This window comes from Salmo salar, chromosome 15 (assembly GCF_965601325.2).
Source record: "Salmo salar chromosome 15, fSalSal1, whole genome shotgun sequence".
In the NCBI taxonomy this organism is placed as follows: Eukaryota; Metazoa; Chordata; class Actinopteri; order Salmoniformes; family Salmonidae; genus Salmo; species Salmo salar.
The window spans coordinates 111,687,501-111,715,471 of record NC_138305.1 but is presented as its reverse complement, the minus strand read 5'-3'; the positions used below and the strand labels follow the sequence as shown (position 1 = coordinate 111,715,471).

The 27,971-nt window shown below is 46.0% G+C and overlaps 1 protein-coding gene across 3 annotated transcripts in view; it reads right to left on the bottom strand.

Moving 5' to 3' along the window:
* fgd1 (FYVE, RhoGEF and PH domain containing 1) overlaps positions 1-27,971 on the bottom strand; it is a 165,195-nt gene that overhangs the window by 92,137 nt on the left and 45,087 nt on the right. The window contains exon 1 of one of the 3 annotated variants that reach the window (XM_082962285.1): positions 4,558-5,146. The exons of the other annotated variants lie outside the window; for them this stretch is intronic. Coding sequence (XP_082818411.1) covers positions 4,558-4,615 — 58 coding nt within the window. The 5' untranslated portion in view covers positions 4,616-5,146. Of the gene's footprint in view, positions 1-4,557; positions 5,147-27,971 lie in introns of those variants that run through there. 3 annotated transcript variants of the gene reach the window in all.

The window sequence follows — 27,971 nt, the reverse complement described above, 5'->3', positions numbered from 1 at the left end:
AACCTGATACCAACCTGATACCAACCTGATACCAACCTGATACCAACCTGATACCAACCCGATACCAACCTGATACCAACCTGATACCAACCTGATACCAACCTGATACCAACCTGATACCAACCTGATACCAACCTGATACCAACCTGATACCAACCTGATACCAACCTGATACCAGCCTGATACCAACCTGATACCAACCTGATACCAGCCTGATACCAACCTGATACCAACCTGATACCAGCCTGATACCAACCTGATACCAACCTGATACCAGCCTGATACCAACCTGATACCAACCTGATACCAACCTGATACCAACCTGATACCAACCTGATACCAGCCTGATACCAGCCTGATACCAACCTGATACCAACCCGATACCAACCTGATACCAGCCTGATACCAACCTGATACCAACCTGATACCAACCTGATACCAACCTGATACCAACCTGATACCAACCTGATACCAGCCTGATACCAACCTGATACCAACCTGATACCAACCTGATACCAACCTGATACCAGCCTGATACCAACCTGATACCAACCTGATACCAACCTGATACCAGCCTGATACCAACCTGATACCAACCTGATACCAACCTGATACCAACCTGATACCAACCTGATACCAACCCGATACCAACCCGATACCAACCTGATACCAGCCTGATACCAACCTGATACCAGCCTGATACCAACCTGATACCAGCCTGATACCAACCTGATACCAACCTGATACCAACCCGATACCAACCTGATACCAACCTGATACCAACCTGATACCAACCTGATACCAACCTGATACCAACCCGATACCAACCCGATACCAGCCTGATACCAACCTGATACCAGCCTGATACCAACCTGATACCAGCCTGATACCAACCTGATACCAACCTGATACCAGCCTGATACCAACCCGATACCAGCCTGATACCAGCCTGATACCAACCTGATACCAGCCTGATACCAACCTGATACCAACCTGATACCAACCTGATACCAACCTGATACCAGCCCGATACCAGCCTGATACCAGCCTGATACCAACCCGATACCAACCTGATACCAACCTGATACCAACCTGATACCAACCTGATACCAGCCTGATACCAGCCTGATACCAACCCGATACCAACCTGATACCAGCCCGATACCAGCCTGATACCAACCTGATACCAACCCGATACCAGCCTGATACCAGCCTGATACCAGCCCGATACCAACCTGATACCAACCTGATACCAACCCGATACCAGCCTGATACCAACCTGATACCAACCTGATACCAACCTGATACCAACCCGATACCAACCTGATACCAACCCGATACCAACCCGATACCAACCTGATACCAACCTGATACCAACCTGATACCAACCTGATACCAACCTGATACCAACCTGATACCAACCTGATACCAACCCGATACCAACCCGATACCAACCTGATACCAACCCGATACCAACCTGATACCAGCCTGATACCAACCTGATACCAGCCTGATACCAACCTGATACCAACCTGATACCAACCTGATACCAACCTGATACCAACCCGATACCAGCCCGATACCAACCCGATACCAACCTGATACCAGCCTGATACCAACCTGATACCAGCCTGATACCAGCCTGATACCAGCCCGATACCAACCTGATACCAACCTGATACCAGCCTGATACCAGCCTGATACCAGCCTGATACCAACCCGATACCAACCTGATACCAGCCTGATACCAACCTGATACCAACCTGATACCAACCCGATACCAGCCTGATACCAACCTGATACCAACCTGATACCAACCTGATACCAGCCTGATACCAACCTGATACCAGCCCGATACCAACCTGATACCAGCCTGATACCAACCTGATACCAACCCGATACCAACCTGATACCAGCCTGATACCAACCTGATACCAACCTGATACCAACCTGATACCAACCTGATACCAACCTGATACCAGCCTGATACCAACCTGATACCAACCTGATACCAGCCTGATACCAACCCGATACCAACCTGATACCAACCTGATACCAGCCCGATACCAACCCGATACCAACCCGATACCAACCTGATACCAACCTGATACCAACCTGATACCAACCTGATACCAACCTGATACCAACCTGATACCAACCTGATACCAACCTGATACCAACCTGATACCAACCTGATACCAACCTGATACCAACCTGATACCAGCCTGATACCAACCTGATACCAGCCTGATACCAACCTGATACCAACCTGATACCAACCCGATACCAACCCGATACCAACCTGATACCAACCTGATACCAACCTGATACCAACCTGATACCAACCCGATACCAACCTGATACCAACCCGATACCAACCTGATACCAACCTGATACCAACCTGATACCAACCTGATACCAGCCTGATACCAACCTGATACCAACCTGATACCAACCTGATACCAACCTGATACCAACCTGATACCAACCTGATACCAACCTGATACCAACCTGATACCAACCTGATACCAACCTGATACCAACCTGATACCAGCCTGATACCAACCTGATACCAACCTGATACCAACCTGATACCAACCTGATACCAACCTGATACCAACCTGATACCAACCCGATACCAACCTGATACCAGCCTGATACCAACCTGATACCAACCTGATACCAACCTGATACCAACCTGATACCAACCTGATACCAGCCTGATACCAACCTGATACCAACCTGATACCAGCCTGATACCAACCTGATACCAGCCTGATACCAACCCGATACCAACCTGATACCAACCTGATACCAGCCTGATACCAACCTGATACCAACCTGATACCAACCTGATACCAACCTGATACCAACCTGATACCAACCTGATACCAACCTGATACCAACCTGATACCAACCTGATACCAACCTGATACCAACCTGATACCAACCCGATACCAACCCGATACCAACCCGATACCAACCTGATACCAGCCTGATACCAACCTGATACCAACCTGATACCAGCCCGATACCAACCTGATACCAACCTGATACCAACCCGATACCAACCTGATACCAACCTGATACCAACCTGATACCAGCCTGATACCAACCTGATACCAACCTGATACCAACCTGATACCAGCCTGATACCAACCTGATACCAACCTGATACCAACCTGATACCAACCTGATACCAACCTGATACCAACCTGATACCAACCTGATACCAACCTGATACCAACCTGATACCAACCTGATACCAACCCGATACCAACCTGATACCAGCCTGATACCAACCTGATACCAACCTGATACCAGCCCGATACCAACCTGATACCAACCTGATACCAACCCGATACCAACCTGATACCAACCTGATACCAACCTGATACCAACCTGATACCAACCTGATACCAGCCTGATACCAACCTGATACCAGCCTGATACCAACCTGATACCAACCTGATACCAGCCTGATACCAACCTGATACCAACCTGATACCAACCTGATACCAGCCTGATACCAACCTGATACCAACCTGATACCAACCTGATACCAACCTGATACCAGCCTGATACCAACCTGATACCAGCCTGATACAACCTGATACCAGCCTGATACCAACCTGATACCAGCCTGATACCAACCTGATACCAGCCTGATACCAACCTGATACCAGCCTGATACCAACCTGATACCAACCTGATACCAACCTGATACCAACCCGATACCAACCTGATACCAGCCTGATACATACATACATACATACATACATACATACATACATACATACATACATACATACATACATACATACATACATACATACATACATACATACATACATACATACATACATACATACATACATACATACATACATACATACATACATACATACATACATACATACATACATACATACATACATACATACATACATACATACATACATACATACATACATACATACATACATACATACATAGAAGCCTAGAATTCCATACGAAAGACACAGCACGTTGTGTTTTACTAGAGTACTGAGCTAATGTGCAACTGTAGGCTTGTCACAGCCTGTTTCTTACATCCTTTTTACATATAGTGTCACCCAGTGTCACCTCATTCATTGTGCACTGGATGATTGTCCTTGAATGGATACACCAACATTTTGATCACACATCCATGTCATTTATCCAAAATATGTCCACTTGCATATGCACATTGTCGTTTACTAACAATAGATTACTTCCCACATGAATAAATGAATGTATGCGGTCCATAAATTATTGACACAGTTTTCACTGCTGCCTGCTGCAAACATCACATCACCTATAGTGATGTGGGTGGATATGCTCTCTCCTCTTCCATCTGTCTGGTGGACAAGCTCGACCTCGATGCATTATTACATGCAGGCTAGCACACATCCACTGCGGATATGTTGGATCTCCGATCATTAATTGCGCTATTTCATAGGGGGGGGGGGGGGGGGGACCAGATAATGCACAGGAACAACGGATGACAGCGAATAAAATGAATCCATATTGACTTACCCAGGAGCACACTGGTTTTATCCATGTACATCGCGCAGCAAAACACAAATCCAGTCATTAAAAAAAAACGAACGGGAGACAGAATTCCCCCAATCGCGACGGAATGAGAACCTAGACGATGGGACCGAGCCACACAGTTAAGGCTGTATTCCTAAAGCAATCCTTGGCTGTTCTGTCCGCCGCCGAGGAACAGACAGCTAGACTACGTAAAAATATATAGGTTAGATAATGTAGGTTAAACGGTTGAGAGTGGGCTAAGGCAGTCGGGATTGCACTCCCTGATCGTCAGAGCGTTGTTAATAAGCAGCAGCGGCATCCTCAGCTCACTAGTGGCAAACCGCAGGGATGCTATTAGCACCATCAAGCACCCGAAAGATTTTTCCTCTTGACGACAGGTTCGACTCGTAAAAACACCACGGAGAGCCTTTTCTAATCTATAGTGTTACAAATGTGGCGCGTGATACTCCATCAATGAAGGCAATTGTACAACAACAACAACAACAAAAAATTAAAATAAGACTCAACGGATAATAAACAAAAATCTTGCACTGCTGTGTGGCCCCCCACCCCTCTCTCTCTCTACTGTCTGCTGCTGTGTGGCCCCCCACCCCTCTCTCTCTCTACTCTCTGCTGCTGTGCGGCCCCCCACCCCTCTCTCTCTCTACTCTCTGCTGCTGTGCGGCCCCCCACCCCTCTCTCTCTCTACTCTCTGCTGCTGTGTGGCCCCCCACCCCTCTCTCTCTCTACTCTCTGCTGCTGTGCGGCCCCCCACCCCTCTCTCTCTCTACTCTCTGCTGCTGTGCGGCCCCCCACCCCTCTCTCTCTCTACTCTCTGCTGCTGTGCGGCCCCCCACCCCTCTCTCTCTACTGTCTGCTGCTGTGTGGCCCCCCACCCCTCTCTCTCTACACTCTGCTGCTGTGCGGCCCCCCACCCCTCTCTCTCTCTACTCTCTGCTGCTGTGCGGCCCCCCACCCCTCTCTCTCTCTACTGTCTGCTGCTGTGTGGCCCCCCACCCCTCTCTCTCTCTACTGTCTGCTGCTGTGCGGCCCCCCACCCCTCCCTCTCTCTACTCTCTGCTGCTGTGCGGCCCCCCACCCCTCTCTCTCTCTACTGTCTGCTGCTGTGCGGCCCCCCACCCCTCTCTCTCTACTGTCTGCTGCTGTGCGGCCCCCCACCCCTCTCTCTCTACTGTCTGCTGCTGTGCGGCCCCCCACCCCTCTCTCTCTACTGTCTGCTGCTGTGTGGCCCCCCACCCCTCTCTCTCTACTCTCTGCTGCTGTGCGGCCCCCCACCCCTCTCTCTCTACTCTCTGCTGCTGTGCGGCCCCCCACCCCTCTCTCTCTACTCTCTGCTGCTGTGCGGCCCCCCACTCCTCTCTCTCTACTGTCTGCTGCTGTGCGGCCCCCCACACCTCTCTCTCGCCTCTCCGCTGCTGTGACACAGAGCGCCAGAGCGCAGCATCATATTGTCAGCCCCGTTTCAGATGCGATATGACCCAAGCCTCGGCAGAGCCTCCTTCCCTTTCATCCTTTCCTCTCTCACACCCCTCCGGTCTCTCCCTTCATCTATCTCACTCTGACATCCTCCCTCCCTCCATCTTTCTCACTCTGAAATCCTCCCTTCATCTATCTCACTCTGAAATCCTCCCTTCATCTATCTCACTCTGAAATCCTCCCTCCATCTATCTCACTCTGAAATCCTCCCTTCATCTATCTCACTGACATTCTCCATCCCTCCATCTATCTCACTCTGAAAACCTCCCTCCATCTATCTCACTCTGAAATCCTCCCTCCATCTATCTCACTCTGAAATCCTCCCTTCATCTCTCACTCTGAAATCCTCCCTTCATCTATCTCACTGACATTCTCCCTCCCTCCTCCTCCCCCATCTCTCACTCTGAAATCCTCCCTTCATCTATCTCACTGACATTCTCCCTCCCTCCATCTATCTCACTCTGAAATCCTCCCTTCATCTATCTCACTCTGAAATCCTCCCTCCATCTATCTTACTCTGAAATCCTCCCTCCATCTATCTCACTCTGACATCCTCCCTTCATCTATCTCACTCTGAAATCCTCCCTTCATCTATCTCACTCTGAAATCCTCCCTCCATCTATCTCACTCTGAAATCCTCCCTCCATCTATCTCACTCTGAAATCCTCCATCTATCTCACTCTGAAATCCTCCCTCCATCTCTCACTCTGACATCCTCCCTTCATCAATCTCACTCTGAAATCCTCCCTCCATCTATCTCACTCTGACATTCTCCCTCCATCTATCTCACTCTGACATCCTCCCTTCCTCTATCTCACTCTGAAATCCTCCCTTCATCTATCTCACTCTAACATTCTCCCTCCCTCCATCTATCTCACTCTGACATCCTCCCTCCATCTATCTCACTCTGACATCCTCCCTTCCTCTATCTCACTCTGCAATCCTCCCTCCATCTATCTCACTCTGAAATCCTCCCTTCATCTATCTCACTCTGAAATCCTCCCTCCATCTATCTCACTCTGAAATCCTCCCTCCATCTATCTCACTCTGAACTCCTCCCTCCATCTATCTCACTCTGAAATCCTCCCTTCATCTTATCTCACTGACATTCTCCCTCCCTCCATCTATCTCACTCTGACATCCTCCCTTCATCTATCTCACTCTGAAATCCTCCCTTCATCTATCTCACATTGAAATCCTCCCTCCATCTATCTCACTCTGAAATCCTCACTTCATCTATCTCACTCTGAAATCCTCCCTTCATCTATCTCACTGTGACATCCTCCCTTCCTCTATCTCACTCTGCAATCCTCCCTCCATCTATCGCACTCTGAAATCCTCCCTTCATCTATCTCACTCTGAAATCCTCCCTCCATCTATCTCACTCTGAAATCCTCCCTCCATCTATCTCACTCTGAAATCCTCCCTCCATCTATCTCACTCTGAACTCCTCCCTCCATCTATCTCACTCTGAAATCCTCCCTTCATCTCTCATTCAGAAATCCTCCCTCCATCTATCTCACTCTGAAATCCTCCCTTCATCTATCTCACTGACATTCTACCTCCATCTATCTCACTCTGAAATCCTCCCTTCATCTATCTCACTCTAACATTCTCCCTCCCTCCATCTATCTCACTCTGACATCCTCCCTTCATCTATCTCACTCTGACATTCTCCCTTCATCTATCTCACTCTGAAATCCTCCCTTCATCTATCTCACTCTAACATTCTCCCTCCCTCCATCTATCTCACTCTGACATCCTCCCTCCATCTATCTCACACTGACATCCTCCCTCCATCTCTCACTCTGAAATCCTCCCTCCATCTCTCACTCTGAAATCCTCCCTCCATCTATCTCACTCTGAAATCCTCCCTCCATCTATCTCACTCTGAAATCCTCCCTCCATCTATCTCACTCTGAAATCCTCCCTCCATCTATCTCACTCTGAAATCCTCCCTCCATCTATCTCACTCTGACATCCTCCCTTCATCTATCTCACTCTGAAATCCTCCCTCCATCTATCTCACTCTGAAATCCTCCCTCCATCTCACTCTGCAATCCTCCCTCCATCTATCTCACTCTGATATCCTCCCTTCATCTATCTCACTCTGAAATCCTCCCTCCATCTATCTCACTCTGAAATCCTCCCTTCATCTATCTCACTCTGAAATCCTCCCTTCATCTATCTCACTCTGACATCCTCCCTTCATCCATCTCACTCTGAAATCCTCCCTTCATCTATCTCACTCTGACATCCTCCTTTCATTTATCTCACTCTGAAATCTTCCATCTATCTCACTCTGATATCCTCCCTTCATCTATCTCACTCTGAAATCCTCCCTTCATCTATCTCACTCTGAAATCCTCCCTTCATCTATCTCACTCTGCAATCCTCCCTCCATCTATCTCACTCTGAAATCCTCCCTCCATCTATCTCACTCTGAAATCCTCCCTTCATCTATCTCACTCTGAAATCCTCCCTTCATCTATCTCACTCTGAAATCCTCCCTTCATCTATCTCACTCTGAAATCCTCCCTTCATCTATCTCACTCTGAAATCCTCCCTCCATCTATCTCACTCTGAAATCCTCCCTCCATCTCACTCTGCAATCCTCCCTCCATCTATCTCACTCTGAAATCCTCCCTTCATCTATCTCACTCTGAAATCCTCCCTCCATCTAGCTCACTCTGAAATCCTCCCTTCATCTATCTCACTCTGAAATCCTCCCTTCATCTATCTCACTCTGAAATCCTCCCTTCATCTATCTCACTCTGACTTCCTCCTTTCATTTATCTCACTCTGAAATCTTCCATCTATCTCACTCTGACATCCTCCCTTCATCAATCTCACTCTGAAACCCTCCCTCCATCTCACTCTGAAATCCTCCCTTCATCTATCTCACTCTGAAATCCTCCATCTATCTCACTCTGAAATCCTCTCTCCATCCATCTCACTCTGAAATCCTCTCTCCATCCATCTCACTCTGACATCCTCCCTACGTCTATCTCACTCTGAAATCCTCCCTTCATCTATCTCACTCTGAAATCCTCCCTTCATCTATCTCACTCTGAAATCCTCCCTTCATCTATCTCACTCTGAAATCCTCCCTTCATCTATCTCACTTTGAAATCCTCCCTTCATCTATCTCACTCTGCAATCCTCCCTTCATCTATCTCACTCTGACATCCTCCCTTCATCTATCTCACTCTGAAATCCTCCCTCCATCTATCTCACTCTGAAATCCTCCCTTCATCTATCTCACTCTGAAATCCTCCCTTCATCTATCTCACTCTGAAATCCTCCCTTCATCTATCTCACTCTGACTTCCTCCTTTCATTTATCTCACTCTGAAATCTTCCATCTATCTCACTCTGACATCCTCCCTTCATCAATCTCACTCTGAAACCCTCCCTCCATCTCACTCTGAAATCCTCCCTTCATCTATCTCACTCTGAAATCCTCCCTTCATCTATCTCACTCTGAAATCCTCCATCTATCTCACTCTGAAATCCTCTCTCCATCCATCTCACTCTGAAATCCTCTCTCCATCCATCTCACTCTGACATCCTCCCTACGTCTATCTCACTCTGAAATCCTCCCTTCATCTATCTCACTCTGAAATCCTCCCTTCATCTATCTCATTCTGAAATCCTCCCTTCATCTATCTCACTCTGAAATCTTCCCTTCATCTATCTCACTTTGAAATCCTCCCTTCATCTATCTCACTCTGAAATCCTCCCTTCATCTATCTCACTCTGACATCCTCCCTCCATCTATCTCACTCTGAAATCCTCCCTCCATCTATCTCACTCTGAAATTCCTCCCTTCATCTATCTCACTCTGAAATCCTCCCTTCATCTATCTCACTCTGAAATCCTCCCTCTGTCTATCTCACTCTGAAATCCTCCCTCCATCTATCTCACTCTGAAATCCCCCCTTCATCTCTCACTCTGAAATCCTCCCTCCATCTCACTCTGCAAACCTCCCTCATACTCACTCTGCAATCCTCCCTCTACCTATCTCACTCTGACATCCTCCATTCATCTATCTCACTCTGAAATACTCCCTCCATCTATCTCACTCTGAAATCCTCCCTTCATCTATCTCACTCTGACATTCCCTTCATCTCTCACTCTGACATCCTCCCTCCCTCCCTCCATCTATCTCACTCTGACAAACTCCCTTAATCTATCTCACTCTGAAATCCTCCCTCCATCTCTCACTCTGACATCCTCCCTTCATCTATCTCACTCTGAAATCCTCCCTTCATCTATCTCACTCTGAAATCCTCCCTTCATCTATCTCACTCTGATATCCTCCCTTCATCTATCTCACTCTGACATCCTCCCTTCATCTATCTCACTCTGAAATCCTCCCTTCATCTATCTCACTCTGAAATCCTCCCTTCATCTATCTCACTCTGACATCCTCCCTTCATCTATCTCACTCTGAAATCCTCCCTTCATCTATCTTAATCTGAAATCCTCCCTTCATCGATCTCACTCTAACATTCTCCCTCCCTCCATCTATCTCACTCTGACATCCTCCATTTGTCTATCTCACTCTGAAATCCTCCCTTCATCTATCTCACTCTGAAATCCTCCCTTCATCTATCTCACTCTGACATCCTCCCTTCATCTATCTCACTCTGAAATCCTCCCTACATCTATCTCACTCTGAAATCCTCCCTTCATCTATCTCACTCTGACATCCTCCCTTCATCCATCTCACTCTGAAATCCTCCCTTCGTCTATCTCACTGAAATCCTCCCTTCATCTATCTCACTCTGAAATCCTCCCTTCATCTATCTCACTCTGAAATCATCCCTTCATCTATCTCACTCTGAAATCCTCCCTCCATCTATCTCACTCTGAAATCCTCCCTCCGTCTATCTCACTCTGAAATCCTCCCTCCATCCATCTATCTCACTCTGAAATCCTCCCTCCATCCATCTCACTCTGAAATCCTCCCTCCATCTATGTCACTCTGAAATCCTCCCTCCATCTCACTCTGAAATCTCCCTTCATTTATCTCACTCTGAAATCCTCCCTCTATCTATCTCACTCTGAAATCCTTCCTTCATCCATCTCACTCTGAAATCCTCCCTTCATCTCTCACTCTGAAATCCTCCCTTCATCTATCTCACTCTGACATCCTCCCTTCATCTATCTCACTCTTAAATCCTCCCTTCATCTATCTCACTCTGACATCTTCCCTTCATCTATCTCACTCTGAAATCCTCCCTTCATCTATCTCACTCTGACATCCTCCCTCTATCTATCTCACTCTGAAATCCTTCCTTCATCCATCTCACTCTGAAATCCTCCCTTCATCTCTCACTCTGAAATCCTCCCTTCATCTATCTCACTCTGACATCTTCCCTTCATCTATCTCACTCTGAAATCCTCCCTTCATCTATCTCACTCTGACATCCTCCCTTCATCTATCTCACTCTGACATCCTCCCTTCATCTATCTCACTCTGACATCTTCCCTTCATCTCTCACTCTGAAATCCTCCCTCCATCTATCTCACTCTGACATCTTCCCTTCATCTATCTCACTCTGAAATCCTCCCTTCATCCATCTCACTCTGACATCCTCCCTTCATCTATCTCACTCTGACATCCTCCCTTCATCTATCTCACTCTGACATCCTCCCTTCATCTATCTCACTCTGACATCCTCCCTTCATCTATCTCACTCTGACATCCTCCCTTCATCTATCTCACTCTGACATCTTCCCTTCATCTATCTCCGTTTCCTTGACAACACATTTGAGGTACAGAATATCTGTTTGGTTCTCTGCGATCAGCAACACACCCCCTGTAGACAGACATGCTGCTCCATCATGCCACTATTGTTGTAGATGAAGTATAGGTCTCATTGGCTAGCGAGATTTCAACCATGCCACTATTGAAAATGATAGTAGCCGTATTGCCTTATTAATTAGCTGTTTCCTGATAGTCATTATCGATGGCACAACCTTTCCCACAGACAGGTGACAGTGACAGAACACATCTCAGCTAACTAACAGATTGGGGGGGGGTGAGAGAGACGTGTGTGTGTGTGTGTGTGTGTGTGTGTGTGTGTGTGTGTGTGTGTGTGTGTGTGTGTGAGAGAGAGATTGTGTGTGCATGCGTCGGTGTGTGAGAGAGACGTGTGTGTGTGTGTGTGTGAGAGAGAGAGAGACGTGTGTGTGTGTGTGTGTGTGTGTGTGTGTGAGAGAGACGTGTGTGTGTGTGTGTGTGTGTGTGTGTGTGTGTGTGTGTGTGTGTGTGTGTGTGTGTGTGTGTGTGTGTGTGTGTGTGTGTGTGTGTGTGTGTGTGTGTGTGTGTATGTGTGTGTGTGTGTGTGAGAGAGACGTGTGTGTGTGTGTGTGTGTGTGGCTGTCATAGATAGTAGGAATTATAGGGCTTCTCACCCTCCTTACCTCTCCTTGGCCAGGGTCAGGTCACCCTGCTGGGGGTACTGAGTGAGCAACTCTCCCTTCCAGCCCTGGCTCTCTCTACAGCCACTAAATGGAGAGATTTACCCTCTGATTTCCCCAGACAGAGTGCCATCTGCCCACTGTCACCACACCCACACACAATACGACAACGGAACATGCAACACCATGCTAAGATTAAGACAAACACAGAGAGACGAACACACTCACACACATACATAGCCTATTGTACTGTAGACACAAATATAAACAAACACAAATGGTAACACACACACACACACACACAACCCCCCCACACACACCCACACACAGAATTTAATCTGCCATAAGCTGTGACCGTGACCGTGACCGTGCCAAATACATCTGATTTGCTGTCACTGCTCTACAGAAAGGCAACAGGATGCTTCACAACAACTACACATCGATCAAATTTCAATCCAATTTATTGATAAAGCCCTTCTTACATCAGCTGATGTCTCAAAGTGCTGTACAGAAACCCAGCCTAAAACCCCCCAAACAGCAAGCAATGCAGGTGTAGAAGCACGGTGGCTAGGGAAAAACTCCCTAGAAAGGCCAAAACCTAGGAAGAAACCTAGAGAGGAACCAGACTATGAGGGGTGGCCAGTGAACAAACCCTTTTAAACCCACTATAACCCTAACACAATCACAGTACCCATCTCAATTACTATGTATGCCATAAGGACATAATGTGATTGGCTTTAAATAAACCTTAAAATCTTTAGGCATGGTCTGTCCCCCCAAATGGACACCCTTTATACAGGTGCTGGATATTAATTTGATCATTCCGTTGTCGCTCAGAATTTGAGCGAGGTTGGGCACTGATGTTGGGCGATTAGGCCTGGCTCGCAGTTCGGCGTTCAAATTCATCCCAAACGTGTTCGATGGGGTTGAGGTCAGGGCTCTGTGCAGGCCAGTCAAGTTCTTACACACCGATCTCGACAAACCATTTCTTTATGGACCACGTTTTGTGCACGGGGGCATTGTCATGCTGAAACAGGAAAGGGCGTTCCCCAAACTGCTGCCACAAAGTCTAGAATTGTCTAGAACAGTGGTTCCCAAACTTTTCATAGTCCCGTATCCCTTCAAACATTCAACCTCCAGCTGTACCCCCCTCTAGCATCAGGGTCAGCGTACTCCCAAATGTTGTTTTTTGACATCATTGTAAGCCTGCCTCACACACACACGATACAATACATTTATTAAACATAAGAATGAGTGTGAGTTGTTGTCACAACCCGGCTCGTGGGAAGTGACAAAGAGCTCTTATAGGACCAGGGCACAAATAATAATATAATAATAATCAATTATTATAATTTTGCTTTTTATTTAAACATTTTACATATAAAACCTCAGTTGTTCATCGTAAATGGTGAATAACTCACCACAGGTTAATGAGAAGGGTGTGCTTGAAAGGATGCACAGAACTCTGTAATGTTGGGTTGTATTGGAGAGAGACTCAGTCTTAAATCATTTTCCACACACACTCTGTGCCTGTATTTAGTTTTCATGCTAGTGAGGGCCGAGAAACCACTCTCATTTAGGTACGTGGTTGCAAAAGGCATCAGTGTCTTAACAGCGCGATTTGCCAAGGCAGGATACTCTGAGCTCAGCCCAATCCAGAAATCTGGCAGTAGCTTCTGATTAAGTTCAATTTTCACAGAACCGCTTGTTGCAATTTCGATGAGGCTCTCTTGTTCAGATATGGGTAAGTGGACTAGAGGCAGGGCATGAAAGGGATAACGAATCCAGTTGTTTCTGTCGTCCGTTTCGGGAAAGTACCTGCGTAAATGCGCACCCAAATCACTCAGGTGCTTTGCTATATCACACTTGACATTGTCCGTAAGCTTGAGTTCATTTGCACACAAAAAATCATACAATGATGGAAAGGCCTGTGTGTTGTCCTTGTTAATGCAGACAGAGAAGAGCTCCAACTTCTAAATCATAGCCTCAATTTTGTCCCGCACATTGAATATTCCGTTTAAAGTCGGAAGTTTACATACAACTTAGCCAAATACATTTAGACTCAGTTCTTCACAATTGCTGACATTTAATCCTAGTAAAAATTCCCTGTCTTAGGTCAGTTAGGATCACCACTTTATTTTAAGAATGTGAAATGTCAGAATAATAGAAGAGAGAATGATTTATTTCAGCTTTTATTTAATTCATCACATTCCCAGTGGGTCAGAAGTTTACATACACTCAATTAGTATTTGGTAGCATTGCCTTCAAATTGTTTAACATGGGTCAAACGTTCTGGGTAGCCTTCCACAAGCTTCCCACAATAAGTTGGGTGAATTTTGGCCCATTCCTCCTGACAGAGCTGGTGTAACTGAGTCAGGTTTGTAGGCCTCCTTGCTCGCACACGCTTTTTCAGTTCTGCCCACAAATTTTCTATAGGATTGAGGTCAGGGCTTTGTGATGGCCACTCCAATACCTTGACTGTGTTGTCCTTTTTCCCTTTTGCCACAACTTTGGAAGTATGCTTGGGGCCATTGTCCATTTGGAAGACCCATTTGCAACCAAGCTTTAACTTCCTGACTGATGTCTTGAGATGTTGCTTCAATATATCCACATACTTTTCCTTCCTCGTGATGCTGAAGGTGAAGTTATTAATTAAACTTTGGATGATGGTATCAATACACAAAGATACAGGCGTCCTTCCGTTGCCTTTAATTACTTGTTACTTTTATTTCTTATTCTTATCCATATTGTTTTTCAACTGCATTGTTGGTTCGGGGCTCGTAAGTAAGCATTTCACTGTAAGATCTACATCTGTTGTACAGCATTTCACTGTAAGATCTACATCTGTTGTACAGCATTTCACTGTGAGGTCTACTACACCTGTTGTATTCAGCATTTCACTGTAAGGTCTACTACATCTGTTGTACAGCATTTCACTGTGAGGTCTACTACACCTGTTGTATTCAGCATTTCACTGTAAGGTCTACTACACCTGTTGTATTCAGCATTTCACTGTAAGGTCTACTACACCTGTTGTATTCAGCATTTCACTGTAAGGTCTACTACACCTGTTGTATTCAGCATTTCACTGTAAGGTCTACTACACCTGTTGTATTCAGCATTTCACTGTGAGGTCTACTACACCTGTTGTATTCAGCATTTCACTGTGAGGTCTACTACACCTGTTGTATTCAGCATTTCACTGTGAGGTCTACTACACCTGTTGTATTCAGCATTTCACTGTAAGGTCTACTACACCTGTTGTATTCAGCATTTCACTGTAAGGTCTACTACACCTGTTGTATTCAGCATTTCACTGTGAGGTCTACCTACACCTGTTGTATTCAGCATTTCACTGTGAGGTCTACTACACCTGTTGTATTCAGCATTTCACTGTAAGGTCTACTACACCTGTTGTATTCAGCATTTCACTGTGAGGTCTACTACACCTGTTGTATTCAGCATTTCACGGTAAGGTCTACTACACCTGTTGTATTCAGCATTTCACTGTAAGGTCTACTACACCTGTTGTATTCAGCATTTCACTGTGAGGTCTACTACACCTGTTGTATTCAGCATTTCACTGTAAGATCTACACCTGTTTTATTCGGCGCATGTGACTAATACAATTTGATTTGATTTGAGAGGAAGGAAACCCCTCAGGGATTTTACCATGAGGCCAATGGTGACTTTAAAACAGTTACAGAGTTTAATGGCTGTGATAGGAGAAAACTAAGGATGGATCAACATTGTAGTTACTCCACAACACTAACTTAATTGACAGAGTGAAAAGAAGGAAGCTTGTACAGAATACAAATATTCCAAAACATGCATCCTGTTCGCAATAAGGCACTAAAGTAATAATGAAAAAGACATGTGGTAAAGCAATTCACTTTTTTTCCGGAATACAAAGTGTTATGTTTGTGGCAAATCCATTACAACACATTACTGAGTACCACTCTCCATATTTTCAAGCATATCGGTGGCTGCATCATGTTATGGGTATGCTTGTAATCGTTAAGGACTGGGGAGTTTTTCAGGATAAAAAATAAATAAACGGAATGGAGACAAGCACAGGCAAAATCCTACAGGAATACCTGACTTAAATGTGCTTGAAAATCTATGACTTAAAAATGGATGTCTAGCGATGATCAACAACCAATTTGACAGATCTTGAACCACCCGCCAACCCCTCTTTTTACTCTACTGCTACTCTCTGTTCATCATATATGCATAGTCACTTTAACCATATCTACATGTACATACTACCTCAATCAGACTGACTAACCGGTGTCTGTATATAGCCTCGCTACTGTATATAGCCTCTCTACTGTATATAGCCTCTCTACTGTATATAGCCTCTCTACTGTATATAGCCTCACTACTGTATATAGACTCTCTACTGTATATAGCCTCTCTACTGTATATAGCCTCTCTACTGTATATAGCCTCTCTACTGTATATAGCCTCTCTATTGTATATAGACTCTCTACTGTATATAGCCTCTCTACTGTATATAGCCTCTCTACTGTATATAGCCTCTCTACTGTATATAGCCTCTCTATTGTATATAGCCTCTCTACTGTATATAGCCTCTCTCCTGTATATAGCCTCTCTCCTGTATATAGCCTCTCTACTGTATATAGCGTCTCTACTGTATATAACCTCTCTACTGTATATAGCCTCTCTACTGTATATAGCCTCTGTACTGTATATAACCTCTCTACTGTATATAGCCTCTCTACTGTATATAGCCTCTCTACTGTATATAACCTCTCTACTGTATATAGCCTCTCTACTGTATATAGCCTCTCTCCTGTATATAGCCTCTCTACTGTATATAGCCTCTCTATTGTATATAGACTCTCTACTGTATATAGCCTCTCTACTGTATATAGCCTCTCTACTGTATATAGCCTCGCTACTGTATGTAGCCTCTCTACTGTATATAGCCTCTCTCCTGTATATATCCTCTCTACTGTATATATCCTCTCTACTGTATATAGCCTCTCTACTGTATATAGCCTCTACTGTATATAGCCTCTCTACTGTATATAACCTCTCTACTGTATATAGCCTCTCTACTGTATATAACCTCTCTATTGTATATAGCATCGCTACTGTATATAGCCTCTCTACTGTATATAGCCTCTCTACTGTATATAGCCTCTCTATTGTATATAGCCTTGCTACTGTATATAGCCTCTCTACTGTATATAGCCTCTCTATTGTATATAGCATCGCTACTGTATATAGCCTCTCTACTGTATATAGCCTCTCTACTGTATATAGCCTCTCTATTGTATATAGACTCTCTACTGTATATAGCCACACTACTGTATATAGACTCTCTATTTTATATAGCCTCTCTACTGTATATAGCCTCTCTACTGTATATAGCCTCTCTATTATATATAGCCTCTCTACTGTATATAGCCTCTCTACTGTATATAGCCTCTCTATTGTATATAGACTCTCTACTGTATATAGCCACACTACTGTATATAGCCTCTCTATTGTATATAGCCTCTCTACTGTATATAGCCTCTCTACTGTATATAGCCTCTCTATTATATATAGCCTCTCTACTGTATATAGCCTCTCTACTGTATATAGCCTCTCTACTGTATATAGCCTCTCTACTGTATATAGCCTCTCTACTGTATATAGCCTCACTACTGTATATAGCCTCTCTATTATATATAGCCTCTCTACTGTATATAGCCTCTCTAATGTTATTTTTCAGTCTTTTTACTGTTGTTTTTATTTCTTTACTTACCTATTGTTCACCTAATACCTTTTTTGCACTATTGGTTAGAGCCTGTCAGTAAGCATTTCACTGTAAGGTCTACTACACCTGTTGTATTCAGCATTTCACTGTGAGGTCTACTACACCTGTTGTATTCAGCATTTCACTGTAAGGTCTACTACACCTGTTGTATTCAGCATTTCACTGTAAGGTCTACTACACCTGTTGTATTCAGCATTTCACTGTGAGGTCTACTACACCTGTTGTATTCAGCATTTCACTGTGAGGTCTACTACACCTGTTGTATTCAGCATTTCACTGTGAGGTCTACTACACCTGCTGTATTCAGCATTTCACTGTAAGGTCTACTACACCTGTTGTATTCAGCATTTCACTGTAAGGTCTACTACACCTGTTGTATTCAGCATTTCACTGTAAGGTCTACTACACCTGTTGTATTCAGCATTTCACTGTAAGGTCTACTACACCTGTTGTATTCAGCATTTCACTGTAAGGTCTACACCTGTTGTATTCGGCGCACGTGACAAATAAACTTTGATTTGATTTGAAGAAAAGAATAACGGGCAAATATTGTACAATCCAGGTGTGCCAAGCTCTTAGAGACTTACCCAGAAAGATCCACAGCTGTAATCGCTGCAAAAGGTGATTCTAAAATGTATTAACTGGTGTGAATACCTATGTAAATTAGATATTTCTGTATTTAATTTTCAATAAATATTTTCAATAAATATGCAAAAATAATATGCAAAACATCTAAAAACATGTTTTCACATTGTCATTATGGGTTATTGTGTGTAGAAAAAAATATATATTTTGAATTCAGGCTGGAGCACAACAAAAATATGGAATAAGTCAAGGGGTGTGAAAACTTATTGAAGATGCTGTATATGTAGGTCTATAATGTTTTATCAGCGTTTTATAATCTTCTGCTTCGTCACATATGTGGTGTTTGACTGGATGATCATTACAAAGTTAACAGTAGGATTAAATCTCATTATTATCATCCTACAGATGACTGATGTATCATAGTTCTTTTAAATACGTTTATCGCGAGTGATAAGAGTGATTATGGCGAGGAGACATCGGTGTAGGCTAGTGGTTAGAGTGGAGGGGCGGCAGGTAGCCTAGTGGTTAGAGTGGAGGGGGGGCAGGTAGCCTAGTGGTTAGAGTGGAGGGGCGGCAGGTAGCCTAGTGGTTAGAGTGTAGGGGCGGCAGGTAGCCTAGTGGTTAGAGTGTAGGGGCGGCAGGTAGCCTAGTGGTTAGAGTGTAGGGGCGGCAGGTAGCCTAGTGGTTAGAGTGTAGGGGCGGCAGGTAGCCTAGTGGTTAGAGTGGAGGGGCGGCAGGTAGCCTAGTGGTTAGAGTGGAGGGGCGGCAGGTAGCCTAGTGGTTAGAGTGGAGGGGCGGCAGGTAGCCTAGTGGTTAGAGTGGAGGGGTGGCAGGTAGCCTAGTGGTTAGAGTGGAGGGGTGGCAGGTAGCCTAGTGGTTAGAGTGGAGGGGCGGCAGGTAGCCTAGTGGTTAGAGTGGAGGGTTGGCAGGTAGCCTAGTGGTTAGAGTGGAGGGGCGGCAGGTAGCCTAGTGGTTAGAGTGTAGGGGCGGCAGGTAGCCTAGTAGTTAGGGTGTAGGGGCGGCAGGTAGCCTAGTGGTTAGAGTGTAGGGGCGGCAGGTAGCCTAGTGGTTAGGGTGTAGGGGCGGCAGGTAGCCTAGTGGTTAGAGTGGAGGGGTGGCAGGTAGCCTAGTGGTTAGAGTGTAGGGGCGGCAGGTAGCCTAGTGGTTAGAGTGGAGGGGCGGCAGGTAGCCTAGTGGTTAGAGTGTAGAGGCGGCAGGTAGCCTAGTGGTTAGAGTGGAGGGGTGGCAGGTAGCCTAGTGGTTAGAGTGTAGGGGCGGCAGGTAGCCTAGTGGTTAGGGTGTAGGGGCGGCAGGTAGCCTAGTGGTTAGAGTAGAGGGGTAGCAGGTAGCCTAGTGGTTAGAGTGTAGGGGCGGCAGGTAGCCTAGTGGTTAGAGTGGAGGGGCGGCAGGTAGCCTAGTGGTTAGAGTGTAGAGGCGGCAGGTAGCCTAGTGGTTAGAGTGTAGGGGTGGCAGGTAGCCTAGTAGTTAGAGTGTAGGGACGGCAGGTAGCCTAGTGGTTAGAGTGTAGGGGTGGCAGGTAGCCTAGTGGTTAGAGTGGAGGGGCGGCAGGTAGCCTAGTGGTTAGAGTGGAGGGGTGGCAGGTAGCCTTGTGGTTAGAGTGTAGGGACGGCAGGTAGCCTAGTGGTTAGAGTGGAGGGGTGGCAGGTAGCCTAGTGGTTAGAGTGTAGGGACGGCAGGTAGCCTAGTGGTTAGAGTGGAGGGGCGGCAGGTAGCCTTGTGGTTAGAGTGTAGGGGTGGCAGGTAGCCTAGTGGTTAGAGTGGAGGGGCGGCAGGTAGCCTAGTGGTTAGAATGGAGGGGTGGCAGGTAGCCTAGTGGTTAGAGTGGAGGGGTGGCAGGTAGCCTAGTGGTTAGAGTGGAGGGTTGGCAGGTAGCCTAGTGGTTAGAGTGGAGGGACGGCAGGTAGCCTAGTGGTTAGAGGCAGGTAGCCTAGTGGTTAGAGTGGAGGGGCGGCAGGTAGCCTAGTGGTTAGAGTGGAGGGGTGGCAGGTAGCCTAGTGGTTAGAGTGGAGGGGTGGCAGGTACTCTAGTGGTTAGAATGGAGGGTTGGCAGGTAGCCTAGTGGTTAGAGTGGAGGGTTGGCAGGTAGCCTAGTGGTTAGAGTGGAGGGGCGGCAGGTAGCCTTGTGGTTAGAGTGGAGGGACGGCAGGTAGCCTAGTGGTTAGAGTGGAGGGGCGGCAGGTAGCCTTGTGGTTAGAGTGTAGGGGTGGCAGGTAGCCTAGTGGTTAGAGTGGAGGGGCGGCAGGTAGCCTAGTGGTTAGAATGGAGGGGTGGCAGGTAGCCTAGTGGTTAGAGTGGAGGGGTGGCAGGTAGCCTAGTGGTTAGAGTGGAGGGTTGGCAGGTAGCCTAGTGGTTAGAGTGGAGGGACGGCAGGTAGCCTAGTGGTTAGAGTGGAGGGGCGGCAGGTAGCCTAGTGGTTAGAGTGGAGGGGCGGCAGGTAGCCTAGTGGTTAGAGTGGAGGGGAGGCAGGTAGCCTAGTGGTTAGAGTGGAGGGGTGGCAGGTAGCCTAGTGGTTAGAGTGGAGGGTTGGCAGGTAGCCTAGTGGTTAGAATGGAGGGTTGGCAGGTAGCCTAGTGGTTAGAGTGGAGGGGTGGCAGGTAGCCTAGTGGTTAGAGTGGAGGGGTGGCGGGTAGCCTAGTGGTTAGAATGGAGGGGTGGCAGGTAGCCTAGTGGTTAGAATGGAGGGGTGGCAGGTAGCCTAGTGGTTAGAGTGGAAATGTTGCATAACGTTAGTAGTTGCGTAGTAACCACGTCAATGACGCATCAACACAATATTGGCACATTACATTTTGTTACAGACCATCGTAACAAAAGTAAACCTTGAATTTTTAGGTTTAAAATATCCCTCATGTCCAGTGTTGATCTGGACACTAGCCAATATTGAGTCACTTTAATAATGTTTATATATTTTGCATTAGTCATCTCATATGTATATACTGTACAGTCGTAGCCAAAAGTTTTGAGAAGGGTACAAACAAGTGGTAACAGCATTTTTTTACTCCTTTCTGCTGAGAGAATTGTCGCTGCTGCTCAAGCGAATCTCTGTTCTCTTCATATCTCCACACGGCTGTGCCCTTGAAAGATACGAAAAGAACAGGATGGACCAAAAACAAGAGAGGAAAAACACTGGCTTCTTCTTACATGAGAAAAACAGACAGTGGACATGTACAGTCGTGGCCAAAAGTTTTGAGAAAGACACAAATATTAATTTTCACAAAGTTTGCTGTTTCAATGTCTTTAGATATTTTTGTCAGATGTTACTATGGAATACTCAAGTATAATTATAAGCATTTCATAAGTGTCAAAGGCTTTTATTGACAATTACATGAAGTTGATGCAAAGAGTCAATATTTGCAGTGTTGATCCTTCTTTTTCAAGACCTCTGCAATCTGCCCTGGCATGCTGTCAATTAACTTCTGGGCCACATCCTGACTGATGGTAGCCCATTCTTGCATAATCAATGCTTGGAGTTTGTCAGAATTTGTGAGTTTTTGTTTGTCCACCCGCCTCTTGAGGATTGACCACAAGTTCTCAATGGGATTAAGGTCTGGGGAGTTTCCTGGCCATGGACCCAAAATATCGATGTTTTGTTCCCCGAGCCACTTAGTTATCACTTTTGCCTTATGGCAAAGTGCTCCATCATGCTGGAAAAGGCATTGTTCGTCACCAAACTGTTCCTGGATGGTTGGGAGAAGTTGCTCTCGGAGGATGTGTTGGTACCATTCTTTATTCATGGCTGTGTTCTTAGGCAAAATTGTGAGTGAGCCCACTCCCTTGGCTGAGAAGCAACCCCACACATGAATGGTCTCAGGATGCTTTACTGTTGGCATGACACAGGACTGATGGTAGCGCTCACCTTGTCTTCTCCGGACAAGCTTTTTTCCGGATGCCCCAAACAATCGGAAAGGGGATTCATCAGAGAAAATGACTTTCCCCCAGTCCTCAGCAGTCCAATCCCTGTACCTTTTGCAGAATATCAGTCTGTCCCTGATGTTTTTCCTAGAGAGAACTGGCTTCTTTGCTGCCCTTCTTGACACCAGGCCATCCTCCAAAAGTCTTTGCCTCACTGTGTGTGCAGATGCACTCACACCTGCCTGCTGCCATTCCTGAGCAAGCTCTGTACTGGTGGTGCCCCGATCCCGCAGCTGAATCAACTTTAGGAGACGGTCCTGGCGCTTGCTGGACTTTCTTGGGAGCCCTGAAGCCTTCTTCACAACAATTGAACCGCTCTCCTTGAAGTTCTTGACAATCCAATAAATGGTTGATTTAGGTGCAATCTTACTGGCAGCAATATCCTTGCCTGTGAAGCCCTTTTTGTGCAAAGCAATGATGACGGCACGTGTTTCCTTGCAGGTAACCATGGTTGACAGAGGAAGACCCTCCTTTTAAAGCCTCCAGTCTGTTATTCGAACTCAATCAGCATGACAAAGTGATCTCCAGCCTTGTCCTCGTCAACACTCACACCTGTGTTAACGAGAGAATCACTGACATGATGTCAGTTGGTCCTTTTGTGGCAGGGCTGAAATGCAGTGGAAATGTTTTTGGGGGGGATTCAGTTCATTTGCATGGCAAAGAGGAAATTACAATTCATCTGATCACTCTTCATAACATTCTGGAGTATATGCAAATTGCCATCATAACAACTGAGGCAGCAGACTTTTCACAAATTAATATTTGTGTCATTCTCAAAACTTTTGGCCACAACTGTATTCTATTCTACTGTATCTAAGTCTATGCCGCTCTGACATTGCTCGCCCAATATTTAAATATATAACACTGATAGATCTCAAGCGCTTTAAGATGCCCATCCATAGTGAATGTCGTAAGGGTTAGGGGTTGGATTCAGGGCTACATTTAGGTCCTGTCATTGCGTCTCATCTATTCTTGTCCCATGGTGTGTGCGGACTGGAATGCAGGGAGAGAATGGATCGGAATGTAAGTTCAACCATCTTTGACACCCATAACATAGACCTAAAGATAGGATAGCTGCTACTCGGTTTACATTCATTTAGTAGATGCTCTTATCTAGATCAACTTACAATAGTGAGTGCGTATATTTTCATACTGGTTCGCGTGGGAAACAAACCCACAACCCTGGCGTTGCAAGCACCATGCTCTACCAACTGAGGCACACAGGACCTGTTTGTTATATGAGTGTTAATTAAGGCTTCGTCCCAAATGGTATCCTATTTTCTATATTGTGCACTACTTTTGCCAAGAGCCCTGTACTATATAGGGAGCAGGGTGTGATTTGGGTTGAAGCCTTCAGTGGTAATTGGAAGACAGCTTCTGAAAACTCCCTCATGAAGCACCATAGTTACCACAACACCATGGTTACCATAGTTACCACAGCACCATAGTTACCATAGTACCATATCCTCTCATATCACCCAAAATACCATAGTTACAACAGCACCATAGTTACCATAGCACCATATCCTCTCATAGCACCATAGTTACCACAGCACCAGTTACCATAGTACCATATCCTCTCATAGCCCCATAGTTACCATAGTTACCACAGCACCATAGTTACCATAGCACAATAGTACCGTATCCTCTCATAGCACCATAGTTACCATAGTTACCACAGCACCATAGTTACCATAGTACCATATCCTCTCATAGCACCATAGTTACCATAGTTACCACAGAACCATAGTTACCATAGTACCATATCCTCTCATAGCACCATAGTTACCATAGTTACAACAGCACCATAGTTACCATAGTTACCATAGTACCATATCTTCTCATAGCACCACAGCACCATAGTTATCACAGCACCATAGTTACCACAGCACCATAGTTACCATAGCACCAGAGTATCATATCCTCTCATAGCACCATAGTTACCACAGCACCATAGTTACCATAGCACTGTAGTTACCATAGTACCATATCATCACATAAACCCATAGTTACTATAGTACCATATCATCACATAGCACCATAGTTACTATAGTACCATATCATCACATAGCACCATAGTTACCATAGTACCAAATCATCACATAGCACCATAGTTACCATAGTACCAAATCATCACATAGCACCATAGTTACCATAGTACCAAATCATCACATAGCACCATAGTTACCATAGTACCAAATCATCACATAGCACCATAGCACCATATCCGCTCATAGCACCACAGTTATCATAGCACCATATCCTCTCATAGCACCATAGTTACCATAGCACCATAATTACCATAGCACCATATCCTCTCATAGCACCATAGTTACCATACCACCATATCAGCTCATAGCACCACAGTTACATAGCACCATATCCTCTCATAGCACCACAGTTACCATAGCACCATATCCGCTCATAGCACCACAGTTACCATAGCACCATATCCTCTCATAGCACCGTAGTTACCATAGCACCACAGTTACCATAGCACCATATCCTCTCATAGCACCGTAGTTACCATAGCACCACAGTTACCATAGCACCATATCCTCTCATAGCACCGTAGTTACCATAGCACCATAATTACCATAGCACCATATCCTCTCATAGCACCGTAGTTACCATAGCACCACAGTTACCATAGCACCACAGTTACCATAGCACCATATCCTCTCATAGCACCGTAGTAACCATAGTTCCAAGGTAGCCTAGCGGTTAGAATCCTGGGTCTGATGGGAAATCTGATGGTAAGTAAAGTGGCAACCATGAGAGTTGCTGGTATCAAATCCATGATACCATTACCGTTGGGGGCCCAGTGTGGCAGTCCCCCTGCTCCAACCTGTATATAACAGTCCCCCTGCTCCAACCTGTATATAACAGTCCCCTGCTCCAACCTGTATATAACAGCCCCCCTGCTCCAACCTGTATATAACAGTCCCCTGCTCCAACCTGTATATAACAGTCCCCCTGCTCCAACCTGTATATAACAGTCCCCTGCTCCAACTTGTATATAACAGTCCCCCTGCTCCAACCTGGATATAACAGCCCCCTGCTCCAACCTGTATATAACAGTCCCCTGCTCCAACCTGTATATAACAGCCCCCTGCTCCAACCTGTATATAACAGTCCCCCTGCTCCAACCTGTATATAACAGTCCCCCTGCTCCAACCTGTATATAACAGTCCCCTGCTCCAACCTGTATATAACAGTCCCCCTGCTCCAACCTGTATATAACAGTCCCCCTGCTCCAACCTGTATATAACAGTCCCCCTGCTCCAACCTGTATATAACAGTCCCCTGCTCCAACCTGTATATAACAGTCCCCTGCTCCAACCTGTATATAACAGCCCCCTGCTCCAACCTGTATATAACAGTCCCCTGCTCCAACCTGTATATAACAGCCCCCTGCTCCAACCTGTATATAACAGTCCCCTGCTCCAACCTGTATATAACAGTCCCCTGCTCCAACCTGTATATAACAGTCCCCTGCTCCATCCTGTATATAACAGTCCCCTGCTCCAACCTGTATATAACAGTCCCCTGCTCCAACCTGTATATAACAGTCCCCTGCTCCATCCTGTATATAACAGCCCCCTGCTCCAACCTGTATATAACAGTCCCCCTGCTCCAACCTGTATATAACAGCCCCCTGCTCCAACCTGTATATAACAGTCCCCCTGCTCCAACCTGTATATAACAGCCCCCTGCTCCAACCTGTATATAACAGCCCCCTGCTCCAACCTGTATATAACAGTCCCCCTGCTCCAACCTGTATATAACAGCCCCCTGCTCCAACCTGTATATAACAGCCCCCTGCTCCAACCTGTATATAACAGCCCCCTGCTCCAACCTGTATATAACAGTCCCCCTGCTCCAACCTGTATATAACAGCCCCCCTGCTCCAACCTGTATATAACAGTCCCCCTGCTCCAACCTGTATATAACAGTCCCTGCTCCAACCTGTATATAACAGTCCCCTGCTCCAACCTGTATATAACAGCCCCCTGCTCCAACCTGTATATAACAGCCCCCTGCTCCAACCTCTCCAACCTGTATATAACAGCCCCCTGCTCCAACCTGTATATAACAGTCCCCCTGCTCCAACCTGTATATAACAGCCCCCTGCTCCAACCTGTATATAACAGCCCCCTGCTCCAACCTGTAAATAACAGCCCCCTGCTCCAACCTGTATATAACAGTCCCCTGCTCCAACCTGTATATAACAGTCCCCTGCTCCAACCTGTATATAACAGTCCCCTGCTCCAACCTGTATATAACAGCCCCCTGCTCCAACCTGTATATAACAGTCCCCTGCTCCAACCTGTATATAACAGTCCCCTGCTCCAACCTGTATATAACAGTCCCCTGCTCCAACCTGTATATAACAGCCCCCTGCTCCAACCTGTATATAACAGTCCCCTGCTCCAACCTGTATATAACAGTCCCCTGCTCCAACCTGTATATAACAGTCCCCTGCTCCAACCTGTATATAACAGTCCCCTGCTCCAACCTGTATATAACAGTCCCCTGCTCCAACCTGTATATAACAGTCCCCTGCTCCATCCTGTATATAACAGCCCCCTGCTCCAACCTGTATATAACAGTCCCCCTGCTCCAACCTGTATATAACAGTCCCCCTGCTCCAACCTGTATATAACAGCCCCCTGCTCCAACCTGTATATAACAGCCCCCTGCTCCAACCTGTATATAACAGCCCCCTGCTCCAACCTGTATATAACAGTCCCCCTGCTCCAACCTGTATATAACAGCCCCCCTGCTCCAACCTGTATATAACAGTCCCCCTGCTCCAACCTGTATATAACAGTCCCCTGCTCCAACCTGTATATAACAGTCCCCTGCTCCAACCTGTATATAACAGCCCCCTGCTCCAACCTGTATATAACAGCCCCCTGCTCCAACCTCTCCAACCTGTATATAACAGCCCCCTGCTCCAACCTGTATATAACAGTCCCCCTGCTCCAACCTGTATATAACAGCCCCCTGCTCCAACCTGTATATAACAGTCCCCTGCTCCAACCTGTATATAACAGTCCCCTGCTCCAACCTGTATATAACAGTCCCCCTGCTCCAACCTGTATATAACAGCCCCCTGCTCCAACCTGTATATAACAGTCCCCTGCTCCAACCTGTATATAACAGTCCCCCTGCTCCAA